Genomic DNA, 15,663 nt, shown 5'->3' on the forward strand with positions numbered 1-15,663 from the left:
TGATGTGAGCTCATCTGTGACTGTGAGCGCCAGAGTCGTGGAGAGATTGTGTGCGCCGTGCTGTTCTATGGTTCCAAATATATCCCCGTCCATATGTCGAAATGAATGAACACTTCATATTATTGCTATTCAAATACATAGAGCCTACTACTGTATTCACAAACAACACTGTCAGACAAATGCTACACATCTCCTACCACGTGACTGCCAGTGCTTTCTAATCCCATTGAGAGTCCTCATAAAGGAGCCTTTCATGTTTTTCTTTTGGTTACACCCCGTTTTCTCATCATCTCAAAACACGATTATGTTTGGAGTTATCGGGTTCTATTCGGTTATATTTGCCTGCATAAGGTATGAGTTAGGCTATTCTTCCGTTATGCCATCATCATCGTCATAAATGCGTGGTTCAGCTTTCGTGAGCGTTCTGTTTCACAGAGCTACTTGCAGGGAAAGCCTGTCCCATTTTTTGACGTCATGGGGTCCGCTAGAAAGAACTTGAACTGCACGGGTAAGGGAAAAACATGTCCTTGTGAAATACAAAAGTGCGCTTGCGCAAGAGGAGGAAAAACGGAATTTGAATAAATTGTTAAATCTGTTTATATTTGAAGATGGGGGGTAGGGCAGGCCTCGAATTGGGGTAGATTCTGTGGGGGTTGGGCCCCAAATAGTGCGCAGTAAATACGTCTTATAGCAAACAACATTCATTTACAATTATAGCCTACAATCATCACAAGTTAAATCACGATTCAAACACAATAGGCTTCCCGCATTATTACTGAAGATGAAAATGCAGACGTTAGCCTACCAGTTGGTAAACAAATCTTGTTTCAAGGGTTTTGGTTAATGCAAATAAAGTTGTTTAGCATGATTACTTATTTTCATTCATTTTAGTTTGATAGCCTATATGATTTAATATTTGCGAAGTAGCCAACATACAATTCATATTTGATGAGACTCCTCAGTTTATAAACTACTACAAGGTTTTTCAAATTATTTCTCGCTGTAGTGGGCCATACATACATTGTCAACGGTCAGCAGCACTCAGCAAATGCACGCGTAAACCGAAGGATATAGTGCTGTGATTACATTTGGCAGCCTGACTAGCATGCTGTATGACGATACTTTCGCGCCAGCTTATGTCCTCATTTGACTCACTCTCTTGGCTTACTTTTTAGTAGTTGCTAGTTTGATAGTTCTCACGTTGTGATCCCATTTAAGTGGCACTTTCATACCCACAAGCGAATGTTTCCCCCAATTGCACCTTCTTTTAAAAAGCACCAAGGCTTACAGTCGGTAACTTTTCTTGTCCTTCTATCGCCCCAGAAACAAGATGCTAAGATGGCGCCTTCCTCAGTGTCAAGTTCAAGTAAAGTGCCGAGTCTCACAGACTCGAAGACAAATCAAATGTATATATGATCTTAGCAGAGAGTAATACAACAATGACAAAGAATGATAACGTCGCAGTCTGTTACTTTTTTATTTATTTTATTTCAGTCAAAATGTATGTTCACATTTCTTCATAAATAGTTGGTAAAACAAACAAACCAACAAACAATAGCCTACTTTAAAAAGTATAAGGAACCTTTGCCTCTTTCCGCTAAATAACAAATAGGCTCGCTGTTGTATCATCGTTTGCCTCGATTGTGGCACAGTGACACAGTTCATCAGTAAAACATTTTGCTTTTCAGGAATAACTTGGTGCGTGACCCATTTCTCCCAGAAAGTGTTACAACATCACATTCTAGCTGCGTTTATACATCAAAAAATTTGCTTTGACAGGACATGGGGCATACGGGTTGTGGGAATAAGAAAAAAAGTTTTTCTTTTAAATTGATGTATAGAAAATAGTATATAAAACATATATTCCTTAAATTATTTAAATAAACGTATTTTATTTATCACTGTCACTTACGAGGTACTGTTTTTACATTTTGTAGTGCTGGTGGTCTGAAATCGTTCTCATAAGCACAATATATTTTGTGGTATGCATAAGATTCAATTCTTGAAAATAGGTTACAATGCAATGCTGTAACTCTTTGTGCCACTGAACATATTTTCCCCAACCCACATATATCTATTAGTGTTCCCAGACTAAATTTTGTTCACACAAAAATGTTTTCTCGACAGCTTATTCACACAAAACAAGCAAATGTGTAATCAAACTTCTCTATATGCAACGCCACAGTACTTATAACAAATAACACGCTTAGTTTCACAGAAGAATTACATTTAAAACAATGCAAGCTGACAGACAAAAACACTTTTATTTTGAAGATACTGTGTTGTGACAGTTCCATTGTTGCCGATGCACACATTTTAACAGAGGCCTACTTGCACAAAGACATTTTTGGAACTATAAAGGACTGCCATACTGGCTCATATGTTTGGGTATTTGACCCGAATTTGAAATACTTGGAATTCATGAATGAACTAGGTATAACATCTGTAAATGCGACGGGTGCAATAGCTGATGGATCGTTCGAATGTGTACTGAAATTATGCTACAGTTGAGCTCTATTCTCTGATTCTATCGAAGTAAAATGTACAAAAAAAGTTAATTTGACTATAGGGATATGGACAGAACCGTTTTATATAGTTTGTCAACTCACTTGAAAACAATTCAGATTTACAGAATTGATGATTCACATGTCAATGGTCTCACAAGCTAAACAATAAGTGATGGAAAAATGGGCATCATATAGACAAATTATAGACAAATTCATCATATTTATATAGATGATATCTTGGATCCAAATAAGACACATATATTGCTTAAAAAAGATACAATCGCAATATTGGCGCTTTAGAGTTGATCACTTTGTTCAATGTTAAGATGGTTATGACCCAAATCTGTACAGTCTTGTTAGAAAACATTTCCATAAATATCTTTAAGTTTCAGAACTTATACCCATAATTAAATTACAAATTGATAAATATGGCAGCATGGATATGTATTTACAACGTTATTAACAAAAGGCAACGTTATATTCAACGGTAACAATCGTAACCTAATACCACATTTCTCCACCTGAAAACGGACATTGACAACAGATTCGACCCCATCAAACAAGGAAATACATTCACGAGTATATATTTATTTATGATTTATTTTTTGTTCAAGTTCAAGACAAAGACTTTGGCACGTTTCTTAAGACTGTCTGAAGTTTTAACAATCAATTGAAAGGCGACTGTAGTATGTCACCATTATATAAAACACCGTGAAATATTATTCCTTTTTCTTTATTTTTAAATACAATTTTGAGAAAATACATAAAATGAAAAATAAAATAATCATTTGATATCTGTAAACTAAAAAAGGGAAAAAAACGTTTTATTTATTCTTAGAAAGTATTATTTCATTATTTATGATTTATTTGTTTTCTTCGAACTCGGAATAAAAGTCAAACCCCAATCCTGAGAAAGGACGAGGCCTGCTACTGCTGGCTTACTCTCATCTCCTCGTGTTGTTCCAATCCAATTTTGTGTACACCTTGGTGTGAGTTTTTAAGGTTTTAATCTTGGTCCACATTGAGAGCCTGGTTATGACTTCAAACATACCATTCATTAAAGTTGGGTGGCAGTCCATCGCTGTGCCCCGACGTGTTTTGCACGGCTGACGGTGGTGTTTTTGTTGGGTCTTCAGTGTTCGCTGATACCAGAACTGGTGGTGTGGACGACTCATATCCAGAACTTGCTGCTGGAGACGACTCAGAACCTTGAGACTCGTGTACCTGTAATAATAATACAATAAAACAAGAGGAGTTGCTATGATATATTTGTATGTCTATAGGCCCTATAGCATGAAGAATTAACGTTGAATATGTTGCACACACTCAATACGAGTCAACTCAGCTTAAGTCAATACACCTTACCCTTTGATCTATCAAATTGCTAATGCATTGCTGCGCTATTTCCTTCTCCAATTTAGCCCACAAGTAGTAGCCTAATGTTTGGGAAATAAATATGCATTCTATTACATTCCAAACCAGTGAGATAGCAGAGAAAACGTGATACTGTTTGGGCGCTGATTCTTTGGTCAAGGGAGAGTATTGTGTTTGTGTGTTTAGGGTGAAATGAACACGTTAATTACCTTCATGTGTTTCCTGAGAGAGCTGGGGTGCGTGTAGGACTTGTCGCACACTTTGCAGATGTAAGGCTTATCCGAAGTGTGCACGTGCATGTGCTTTTTCCTGTCACTGCTGTTGGCGAAGCGTCTGTCGCAGCCGTCGAATTCACACTTGAACGGCTTCTCACCTGCAAGATGGAATAAGCACAATTCATTAACCCCTGTATACCGTGGATTGATAAGCCTACCCTCCCGACATAGGCCTGCCTTTGCAAGATATAATAGGGATGCTGGCTTGATTCACCATCGATGAAGTCTGCCCTGTGAATAACAATAGTGCTCTGTGAATAGCAACAGCAAGCATGCTATGTTCAATACAGGCCTACATTTGTTAGGCTACACATCAACGGCAACAAATATGGACCAGTGAATGCTATTATAGGAATGTTTGATGTAGTATATAGACTTTGATATTACTGTTGTGTGCTTTGCCGTAGTGTGTTTAAATAGGCTACAGTGTTAAAACCCACTGCTGCACTGATTTGAATAGGATGGAGTAGCACATAGGCTAGCCTAGTAAACAAGGACTAGCGGACCAGACTCACAAAACCACACTGAGGGGTGTCTGTCTAAATGTGGGCCTAGTTAAGCTAATTCGCTCACACTTTAGTTTGGGGGAAGTATGTGTCTGTCTCTCCCTTAATACACACAATGTAACTTGATCAACACCTCGATAGCGAGCAGGAATAGCATCTCCAATCGAGAAATATGTCCACACAATACAACTTCAACATATGCACGTTTGATATTGAGATGTGAATTAGGTTATCCCGAGCGTTCAACAAATGCAATTTTCAGTGCGTATAATCCTATTTTATTTCCGTTCCAACATATTTGTTATCCCATCCTAAAATACAAACCAAATTGCGGCCTTCACTCGTTCTTGGATTACTCTATAAAATGAAACAATCTCTCAACAATATTTGCCTCGGTCTATTCTTTTCCCCATGCACAATGAAAACAACAGGCCTATGGATAGGCATATTTAAACGTGTAGCTGTTGTTTGTCAGCAAACTTGACGAAAGTAATTACCTGTGTGTGTTCGTTTGTGAATTTTCAAATTTTCCGACCTGGCGAAAATTTTCCCACAGCCAGGGAATGGACAGGGGAATGGTTTCTCTCCAGTGTGCACTCGAATGTGGTTCACAAGTTTGTACTTGGCCTTAAATGATTTCCCCTCTCTCGGGCAATCCTCCCAGAAGCAAATGTGGTTACTTTGCTCGGGGCCGCCAACGTGTTCCATGGAGACATGCGTCACCATCTCGTGCATTGTGCTGAAAGTCCTTTCGCAAGTCTTTTTGGGTCGGTTCATCTGGTTCTCATCTATCCATTTACAGGACATTTCTTGCTTTATGGGTTGCCTCATGTATCTAAAGAAGGCCCCAGGACCGTGGTGTGTCGGCACATTCATCCCCATATTCATCCCCATTGGATGGTTGTAGTTGTGGAGCTGAGCGCCGTAGGGGTCCGTCCGAGGGCTGGCGACCGGACGGTACGGATCGGGTCTTCCAAAAATGTCCCCGCGTAAACCAAGATGCATTTGACTGTTGACTACATGTCCGCTTGGGGAAGTGTGGCTCACGCCCTGGTCGTGGAGCCCTGAAAACAACAGATGTCCAGGGTTATCGGAGATTCCAGGAGGTCCATGCAGGCTCCCAGCAGAAGCGGCAAAGATCCCATGCTGGGCACTCGATGCAGCAGACTCTCCAACGCCACGGTTTCTGAATAGAAAGTCCCGGGTTGAATTGAACGGTCCCCCGCCGTACGAACCCACCTGTCCGCTGTGATGGTGTCCCAGGGCAGCAGCATATCCACTGGCTTGCGGGGTAAAAGCTGAAGTCTGGCTGGAGGTTATATCGTGAGCCACTGGGCTGAGTTTGAAAGCTGCGGAGTGGGATGAATCAGCGAAGGGATTGAGCCCCAACCCGGGGTCTCTGTTCCCTATCTCATGGTGCCGCGGTGTTCCGAAACCCCCCACTCCTAGCGATGGGAACTGCGGACCGCTGTCAAGGAGCATAGTCATTGGGCTCAAACGAACTTAGAAAACGAAATAAAATAAAAAATGAACTGAAACCCCAGGTTAGTGGAGCTCACTCTAACCGCGGATAACGGGAACCCGATTTCAGTGCGTTGAAACGTAGAATAAGATTTGTTTTACTGTAAAAACACCAAAACAACGAAAAAACAATCCTTCGCTTACAGAGCGAGGAGAAAAACTCCAGTAACTGGGATCCGTGAGAAAGAGGATCAAACTTCCCCCCCTTTCCAGACGAATGATGTCCTTGGACTGATAAAGTCAATCACTCACTCCCTGCACATAAATGAACTCGGGAGGCAGTGCTACGACGCCCAATGAGAACCCAGCTACCCATTTGGCACGTGACGCCAAAGAAGAGAGTTAATTGGCTAGATGTCTGTTGATTGGCACGGTTTGCTATTGAAAATGGCAGTTCGTCTCAATGGTTTAATTTGATTGGTTAGTGCAGGCATTATTTTTCAGGTAAGGCATCGGAGCACTCTCGCTTCAATACCATGAGCCTTATTTATTTTCCGTCTTATAACGCAGAAACTGTTGCAGAAGTTGGATTAACACCATTATAAACTGTAAATATTAAACCAGAGGCCAATAGTCATTGCAAATGTTTGTTGTAGATATGCCCGTAGGCTATGAAATGAAACAAAGTTACTGAAAATGGGTTCTCGCAACATTAGGAAAAAGTATACCATTATCCAAACTTCGGATAATGACCAAGGCCTTTCTTTTTTATTGGTGTTGAAGAATTCAGGCATACCACGAGCATGCTGTTTTACCAACAAACACAATTCAGCTTCTATGCAAAAACACAACACTTTAATTGGTGCATTTTGGTGGGGACATCATTTTGTAAACGTTTGGTTATAGCCTGCCTACATGTCTGAATAGTTTATTTTTGAAATACATGTGTAACACGACATAATTAATGTTTACTAATGTTAATATCTATCTATCTATCTATCTATCTATCTATCTATCTATCTATCTATCTATCTATCTATCTATCTATCTATCTATCTATCTATCTATCTATTTATCTATCTTTTTATCTATCTTTTTATCTGAGCATTTAGTCTCTTATTAACTGAGAACATGAATGTAGTTGGCAGAGATCCGAAATGTGGCTTTCTTGAAGCCGCTTGAGAAAGGAGGGGGTCGTTTTTTTGCCAAGCTCTATTGGGTGTAAGACGCAGGAATAAAAGACAGAAAGAAAGATGGCAGTAATTGTAATATCCTGAGATTTTTTGCTTATCCAAAAATTCGTGCCATTGAGCGAGTTTCACAGGGTTGCCGCTGACTCGCTGCAGGACACATAAAATCTGATCAAGTTCAGAGACGCGTTGAGTGCTTCAAGCGGCGCTTTATAACTCCAATCCTTTCACATCCCTTTCCCCTCAATCTGTCCCAGGAAGGAGCTCACATTCTTTATTTTAGACATCTGAAAAAAGAAAAAGAGAAAAATCTTCAAATCAGTCCTTCAGTCTGCTTTCGCCCTCCTCCCCGCAATCATTCCCACAACATATTCCTCTTCGAGAAAAAGTATTTTAAATTGCAAGGTGAGTTTTCTTATTTATGTAATATTTAAATTGTTAAGGTTACTTTTCTTTTGAAGGAAAGCAACCGTGGAATAATTGTACGGATGCTGTGGGGGTGTGTGAATCTGTGCTTTCGTTGAAAGTCAGCTCGGGACACTTGTTTATGATATTCAGAACTTTTTCTTTTTTTTGTGGTAACTTTTTTAAGATACATGTTCTTCATTTACTCCTATCAGTCATCTTGTTTCATCAAAGTTAAACGTGTGTGCTTCTTCTAGAACAGATAGATCTCAGCTGCGTTCCTAAACTCAACAACAACATTTTCTTTACGGAAAATGGCATGATTCCCTCTCTATCGTGCGCTCCCTCCCTCCCTCCCTCCCTCCTCACACACACACTCTCTCTCTCTCTCTCTCTCTCTCTCTCTCTCTCTCTCTCTCTCTCTCTCTCTCTCTCTCAGTCACTCACTCACTCAGTCACTCAGTCACTCACTCACTCACTCACTTACTCACTCACTCACTCACACACGCACACACGCGCACGCACACACACACGCATACACTCACACACACAAACCCTCTTTTACTTTCTCATCTCTCTCTCTCACACACACACACACACACACACACACACACACACACACACACACACACACACACACACACACACACACACACACACACACACACTGTGTGAGAGAGTGAGCACATGAGTTAACTGTGAATAGCCTTGAAGCTTTAGAACATGAGATTTATGGAGACCTTTCTGAACTTTCACAAGTGACAGGCAGTTAAGTTTTCTTAACTTTTCCTCTTCGATATTTTATTGACTTGTTGAAACGAAAGGACTCTGTAAGGTTATTATATGTGGTATGTTCACAGTGAGGGTGTTACTATAAAATGATTAACGATGAGAAGCACGTGCACACTTGTCTCTGCAACGGAACACACAATTCAATTCTATTAGCAACCAACTTTTCTGCAGTATCAGGAGTCTTGGAGTTCAGACTATGGCAAGATAGGTTCACCGACCTTTGGCCTCGTAAGGCCTCGTGTGTTGTTACAGGTTACTGTCTTCACCAAATAATCAAAAGCAACTGTTGCTCGCGGAGGAGAGCCAAACACATAATGTGATGTAAAAAAAACACCTACAGGTACGCCTACACTCGAATGTTCTTGAATTTCAGACGAGTACATTGATTCAGATGCGAACATTATCTACAACTTTCCACAGCACCACATCAAACGCTAGTTTATTTATATTACATTAACTTATTAGAAAATACTATAGCCTAGTTGAGTGTCCAACAACACCTTCCATGACCTATCTGGTTGTAACATAAACAAGAAAAACACATTTTGCGATGTTGATGTAACAAACTGAAGATCACATACTGGACTTACTATCACGATATAATTTTTTTTTTTAAATACAATCACTTCCGACGCTCCTTTTAGAATTATCAAAGCGTAGGCCTCTCAGATGTCACCAAGATTATACAATATAATGAATTGTTTTGGTATACAAAAATATTTAGAGAATCGTTGAATAGGACTGCAAAGGTAACCTACCACTTTTGCCTATCTACAAATTAAATTAGGAGGAGAATTTTTAAGAATACCTAAAGTTGTTTCTGTTGCAATTATAACGGAGTAGGTCCTGATACTGAAAACTAGGCCTGTGTCTTTTGCCCTCGATATATTGCTTCTCAACTCTGTGGGTCTGTATTGCCAGTATAGGCCTAACATTTTGATTTGGATGAACGTATAACATCTTTTTTTTTGCTGAAAAAATGTATTCTCGTCTCCTCGTTTGCATTGATGGTGCAGCCAAACACTCATTTTTAAAATGTAGAAACTGTCATGAATGGAGTTATTTTGCTTTCGTTTGATTGCTTGAGTACAAACTGATATGCTATCTCTTCATGATTGTACACCGATACTTTTTCAACAATCAACCACAGACAGTGGAATGTCCCAATCTGAATTGTAAATAACTTATGCCTATTTATTGCTTGCTATGCCTTACTTAAGTGTTATATTTTCCAAGGTAATTCATGTAGTTTTAGCGAGGAAATCATTTTTGGTAGATGGTTGCAAGCTCATAATTTTTCTCCTGAGCATGCGCATGAGCTTATCAGAAACACTATTCTGGTAGTCTAATATTTATAAAGACTATTGTTTAGCTATACAAATCGCTCTCTTGAGTTGATAATAACACCATTGCCTTGATAATGAACAATTAATTAGTCTTGCGATTCAAAGTTCCTGCAGAAAATATACCTATATTATCAAATTTACCTGGACTCATATGTAATTTATATTGATGTTTACGACACAAAATCAATGAAAACTATACTGAACATGGTAAACAAATGATTTGATAGCTCACATTTGAAATATTTTACAAACTATTCATGTTCCAGGTTAATGTAGATGTATTTGTGCAATGCCTGTCCATTAATAGCATGGCTGGGCCTCTCTCAGAGGTGTAGCGGTGCCTGAGCTGAAGCCGCGCGTGCAGTAGCCCACGACAAGTTTATTGAGGAAACTTTCCTGCTCAACAGTTAACCCAATAGTCACCAAACAAAAATATTCTATTTCATTCACCATCAATGTTAACAAATTCAATCCTAATCGAATATATATCGAATATATACATATATATATGTGTGTTTGTGTGTGTACATTTGTAAAACTACTGAATCTCTTGCTGAATTGAATCACAGGATAAAGATGATTTATTGCATGATCGACAGTAATTGAGTTAGTCTTTTATTCTCTACGTGAAGAAGTTCGAATGAAATGGGTAAATGCTGTTTAATACACTAGTAAATTAATGGGCTACTGCTATGTTGTGTTAATGTATTGTTTTTTTTGTAATGGATTGCAATATTTGTAGGAGTATAGATGCACTCATGTTTCAACCAATCTTGTTTTAGGTATGCATGTGGGTATGATTATGAAAACATAAGTAGCTGTTGCAAGTTTTGATACAAGGTGTTATTGGAAAATATTGTCTAAAATATACTTTGTGAATAGATTTGTGCTCAGCTTCTGGGAAAGGCTTATCTTTTCACCTCTAAAATCAGCAGAGCGAGAAAAAACAAGAGAGTGGGTCATATTTCACTTGTCAAAATTGAACTGATCCCTACATCTTTTCTTAGAACAGATTGGACAATACACAATGCCTATATCCCATGGGACTATAACAAATGGGTATACATGTTCATGTGCTCATATACATATTTAAAACACCTTAACCTAAGGTCCATTTTGGGATTCTGTCTGTAGTTTATGGTTAGAAAGAAATGAGAAGCTCTTAGAAACTTTGTGGTTTTGTATGCTTTGTGTAAGTTGTTTACCGTCCCATCTGGGACACATTATATCACCTGACCACTGTTTGTCCATGTTAAAGACACAAGTACCCCTTCTGCTACTCAGAGGCAGCCAAGGTCATAAAGGTCATGTACTATACGGAGGAGGAATACAGTACAAATCTGCCGGATCTCTCCCTGCATTAGCCATTATGTGGGATGGAGTGCCTCAATTGTTTCCTGCAATTTTTGGGGGACTAGTTTTGAAGTTACATAGATGCACCCTTTGCTCAAAGATTCACCTATTTGTATTAATCAGTCATCATCTTTCAGGGTTTGTAACCCGTCCACTGCTAATGACATGTTCTACTCAGCTGTTAATATTGGAAAGGCACGTTTCAAACAAGTAACTGTACAATCTTTGGTGTTCGTGGTCAGTTTATGGGTTGGAACAAGTGAGTCTACTGCAAGTTTAAGATATACACCATTGACTCTCTGTTGGCTTTTTAATTACATCTTTGATGTGGTTTATCAATATGACTAATTGACTCCTCGCTGTGATGTATTGGAACATCTGTCTGCAAATGGCCTCACCCCAAACCTCTTAATTCATCTAAATTTCATAAAGTCATGACAAGAGTGCAGTGCCAGTGAATAGTCTCATCCATTATCACATTATTCACACACACACACACACACACACACACACACAGAGAGAGAGAGATTAACACACACAGATTAACACACAGACACACATTAATACACTCACACAGGCACAAACACAGATACACACACACACGAATACACACAGAGACACACACAGACATACACAGACACATGCATATGGATACACATGCAGATACACACACACAGATAAACACAGGGTTACACACACATGCGGATACACGGATACACTCTACCATTTATCAGAGAGTCAAAATGGTCTAAATCACCAAAAATGATGACCTATGAACTGATATTGCTAGGTTCTTTTTCATGTGCTTCTTTTCAACCTTGGCTGAATTTAAATGGGTGCATATCAAATATATGAAGTCCCCGATGGCTCCTGTGCATTTTTTCTCTCTATTACAGTGTAACAAAGAGCCTGAGCATAGTTGTTTGTCACTTATTTGGGTATGATTCCTGTTAATTTACCATATAGGACGAGGTAATAACAGGTCATGAACAATGCTGTGCAATTTACTGTGTGCTGAACAGAGGGCCCTTTCTAACATGGGCAATGGGTGCCATTTTAAACTGCATTCGATCATCGCATACACATTGACAAAGCTAAATAGAGCTAAGTCTAGGTAAAATCCATTAGGTTATTGCACTGATATTCAACTACTGTCATAATATTGTCCTCATAATATATACTGCTAGATGAACAACCATTTACAGCATTTTTGTGATCTTTGAAGCCTGAGTGCATTTTGATTCTGCTGTGGCTATAGGCTACAGCTCAGGCCTCATAAACCACTGTTTACATCAGGTTCTGCTATTCTATCGCTGTGTGTCTTGAATGTGAAGTGTGACACTTGATTGTGATCGTGCGTATCATTTCATGTAGGCCTGTTAGCCTGACATGTATCATTCTACAATGAATGCAATCAATATTATTAGTGTGACACTACTTGTTTGTGTTGATTAGTCACAAGTTAGCTGTAAACTGTATGTTTACAGCTATTACACATGCATACTGTACAGTTTTGCGTTTCTGGGTACTATATAATACTAACATCCTACAGCTATCAACATTCCAACTGCCTCATAACAAGTGCACATGATCTGTAGGCTACCACTGTACTACATTTAATCACACTAATAAATATTGTACTGTGCAGTATGTTTCAGTTTATTGATGACAAAGGCATTCATGTGGATTGTGCATGTGTATAGTGTATTAGGGAAACATGAATATCCTGCTTTAAGCAAGTCTGCAGAATTGTCTACTTCATAAGCTGGAATGACTCACTTCATTTTGACAGTAGCCTATATCACTTCTCTGCAATGTTTTATTTATTTATTTTAGTGTCTATACTCATTTTGCTTCTATTTTTATGCATAAATGTTCTTCTTCTTCTTCACAAAACACCAGACATAAACCGCCAAGCACCACCAATGTTATTTAGGCTTTAAATAGGCTAGCTACATATTTGGATTGATAAGTTTACGTGAAATGTTCAAGCACACAATGTAAAGATGTCTGGTTGTTTATGCGTTTGTTGCATGTTGCTATTATTATAAGGAAGTCAGGCGATATGCAATGTCAATATTCAATAAATAGACAGCGGATCTGAGAGATTGTGTGCCTCAACGAAAGGTGATGCAGAGACAGGTGGCAATGGGGCGTAACTGATCATAAAAATTAGTTTTTACCAGATTTGTTGATCTACTTTTTGTTTTTACAATTTATTTCAGGAACGAAGACATACCCTAAAACCTCGAAACCCCGTTGTAGACTATTTCATAGGCTACGTATTACTATGCTAGTGACTAAAACTTGACGTTTTTCTACATTTTTGTTCGGAAATGCGCCAGGTTAAAGGCCGACTAACATGAGCATGCATTACAATAATTACCGAGTTTGACCAATGGTGTTTGTCTATGTTACGGCACTTTATGTCAAGTGGGCCTCTCACTCCTTTTGTCTGGGCCTAGTCCCTTGAGTGTGACGTCAGAACAACAATGTTGAAACTGGACTTTGAAAGTTAGAGGACAATACAGTCTTGAGAAATAATAGTTGACTAATTAAATCTACATTCAATGTGCACCTCTGCATCAAAACGAATCACAAAACGGCTTACAGGAAAATAGAGGCCTACTATAAACAAACGAAGACGCATGGACTATTAATTTGGGACCATTGGTTTATTGGCCTGTATAATTTACAAATGAAACCCACTAAATACAACTCTAATCCTTTGGCAGGATAAATTACTGTTTGAAATGTGTTTGCCAGACAGATGAGTTGTTGCAGCATCGCTGCATAGCCTGTGTTGTATCGCTGCAGCCTTTGGAGAGATACTTTTCACAATAGTCATATTCTTCACTGTTCTTTTTTAATTTATTTTTTACAAGTGACAGATTGGACTTGTTTTGAACACCTACAAATAATTGTACATCACATATTGTTCCCATGATGGTAGCCTACATGCATAAGACATGACAGAGTGCATACCCTTAAGGCGTTAGGATAGCCTATATGAAATGCTATGACAGCAGTTACAGTTTAATTTAGTTGTGTGTCTAGATATGAAGAAGGTTGACTTTGCTAAACATGCTCGTTAAAACAGGTGCTGCAGCACGACGTGAGAAAATCCAATCGGTGTGTAAGAGTTGTCAGCGAAATTGAGAAGTAGACTGGCAATAATGGAAGGAAATGAGCGGTTTATGGAAAGCCATTGGAAAGTCAATGTATACCTATTCGAATATCAATAAATACATTTAGACGTTTCTTCTCTCCAAAATAGTTAGTAAAAATCCGTATGCATATTGTCTGTTTGTTTTGATAGTGTTGTTGCCCTTTTGCCTTGAGGATATAAGCTTGTACCCCACCATTCATGTACCCATGTTTTAAAGTTGCTTAATTATTTTGTTTAGTTAAATATAGTTGTTGTTGTACGCCAAATGTATTGATATGTGATTGATTTTGGTCTTTTTAGGGTATAGGGCTTACCCTCCTCTGTTTTTGTCTGCAGCCTTACCCCACCTGGTCAGGACTTTGAAAAACGTAAACGTAAAGGCACAGTGCAGTCAAAAACGTGATCTTTCTGTGTTTTATATATATTTCCACACTATGAGTTTGGAATAATACTGTGAAATTGTGAAAATTATGATAATGCCTTTTTAGTGTAAGAGATGTCTGAAAAGACCGCCTGAAATTTCAGGCTGTTTTGGTGGGAGTTTTGGCCTGTCTGGTGACATCACCAGGTGGTAAATTAGTTAATAGACCAATAACAAAGAGAGTTCCAAACCTCTCTGCCAATAACAGCTAGTTTTATCCTTCCCACTAAGACCACTCCCAGACAGTCCTAGCAAAAATTTTGCTTTAGAAATTGCTCTATGCTAAGATGCTATTTTTGTAAAACATTTTACCATTTTATATTAAAACAAACACAGTAAGGTACTTAATTGTTACCCAGAAATTATTTGATTTTGAAATAAAAACGGGTGCATTGGACCTTTAACTTAGAATGTATTTTTCTAACCTATTCCTTCCAGTAAAATAAATATGGAATTAAATGAAAAGTTCTGACATTTGATACTTTAACATTGCATCTCAATATCGTAATTGTGTAGTCTATTAGACTTCCACACAAAAAATGTCCAGCATTTGAAGACATTTATGACATTTACGTTAGACTTTTACAAATAGACGGTTGTAATGTGGCGCCTAGAGTCAAAGAGACACCAATATTTGGCAGTGTAGCCTATACCGCGGCACATTTCAAAGCATTTTCTATGAGATATTTGAAAACGGAGTCGTGCAGTGAACGCCTGCGTGTCCCTTTTAAAACAAACCCAGCGCCTGTCAATCATACCACATTCCAACCAATCCCAAAGCGCCATTTTTTTAAAGCAGATTTGCCTGCTGTGCTTTTATATTGCACCATGGCCTGTTTCGAAGCATTTTTACTACCACGGTTA

The 15,663-nt window shown here is 38.7% G+C and overlaps 1 protein-coding gene across 1 annotated transcript; it reads right to left on the reverse strand.

The window, feature by feature from the left end:
• Positions 1 to 1,461: 1,461 nt before the first annotated feature.
• On the reverse strand, positions 1,462 to 6,425 carry LOC115130632 (zinc finger protein ZIC 3-like). Its single transcript, XM_029661964.2, has 3 exons — positions 5,160 to 6,425; positions 4,091 to 4,254; positions 1,462 to 3,731 (listed from the first exon to the last, which is right to left on the reverse strand). The coding sequence occupies exons 1-3, from the start codon at positions 6,148 to 6,150 to the stop codon at positions 3,549 to 3,551; spliced, it is 1,338 nt and encodes a 445-aa protein (XP_029517824.1). The 5' UTR covers positions 6,151 to 6,425; the 3' UTR covers positions 1,462 to 3,548.
• Positions 6,426 to 15,663: the final 9,238 nt, after the last annotated feature.

This window comes from Oncorhynchus nerka, linkage group LG6 (genome assembly GCF_034236695.1).
Source record: "Oncorhynchus nerka isolate Pitt River linkage group LG6, Oner_Uvic_2.0, whole genome shotgun sequence".
Lineage (NCBI taxonomy): Eukaryota > Metazoa > Chordata > Actinopteri > Salmoniformes > Salmonidae > Oncorhynchus > Oncorhynchus nerka.

What these genes read in the sequence shown, in the direction of transcription:
- LOC115130632 (XM_029661964.2), bottom strand. Translation starts at nt 6,150, where the DNA reads ATGACTATGCTCCTTGACAGCGGTCCGCAGTTCCCATCGCTAGGAGTG. An exon ending in TCACAAACGAACACACACAG is followed by an intron (nt 4,255 to 5,159) that starts GTAATTACTTTC and finishes TCCATCTTGCAG; the next exon opens with GTGAGAAGCCGTTCAAGTGT. An exon ending in CTCTCAGGAAACACATGAAG is followed by an intron (nt 3,732 to 4,090) that starts GTAATTAACGTG and finishes TTATTATTACAG; the next exon opens with GTACACGAGTCTCAAGGTTC.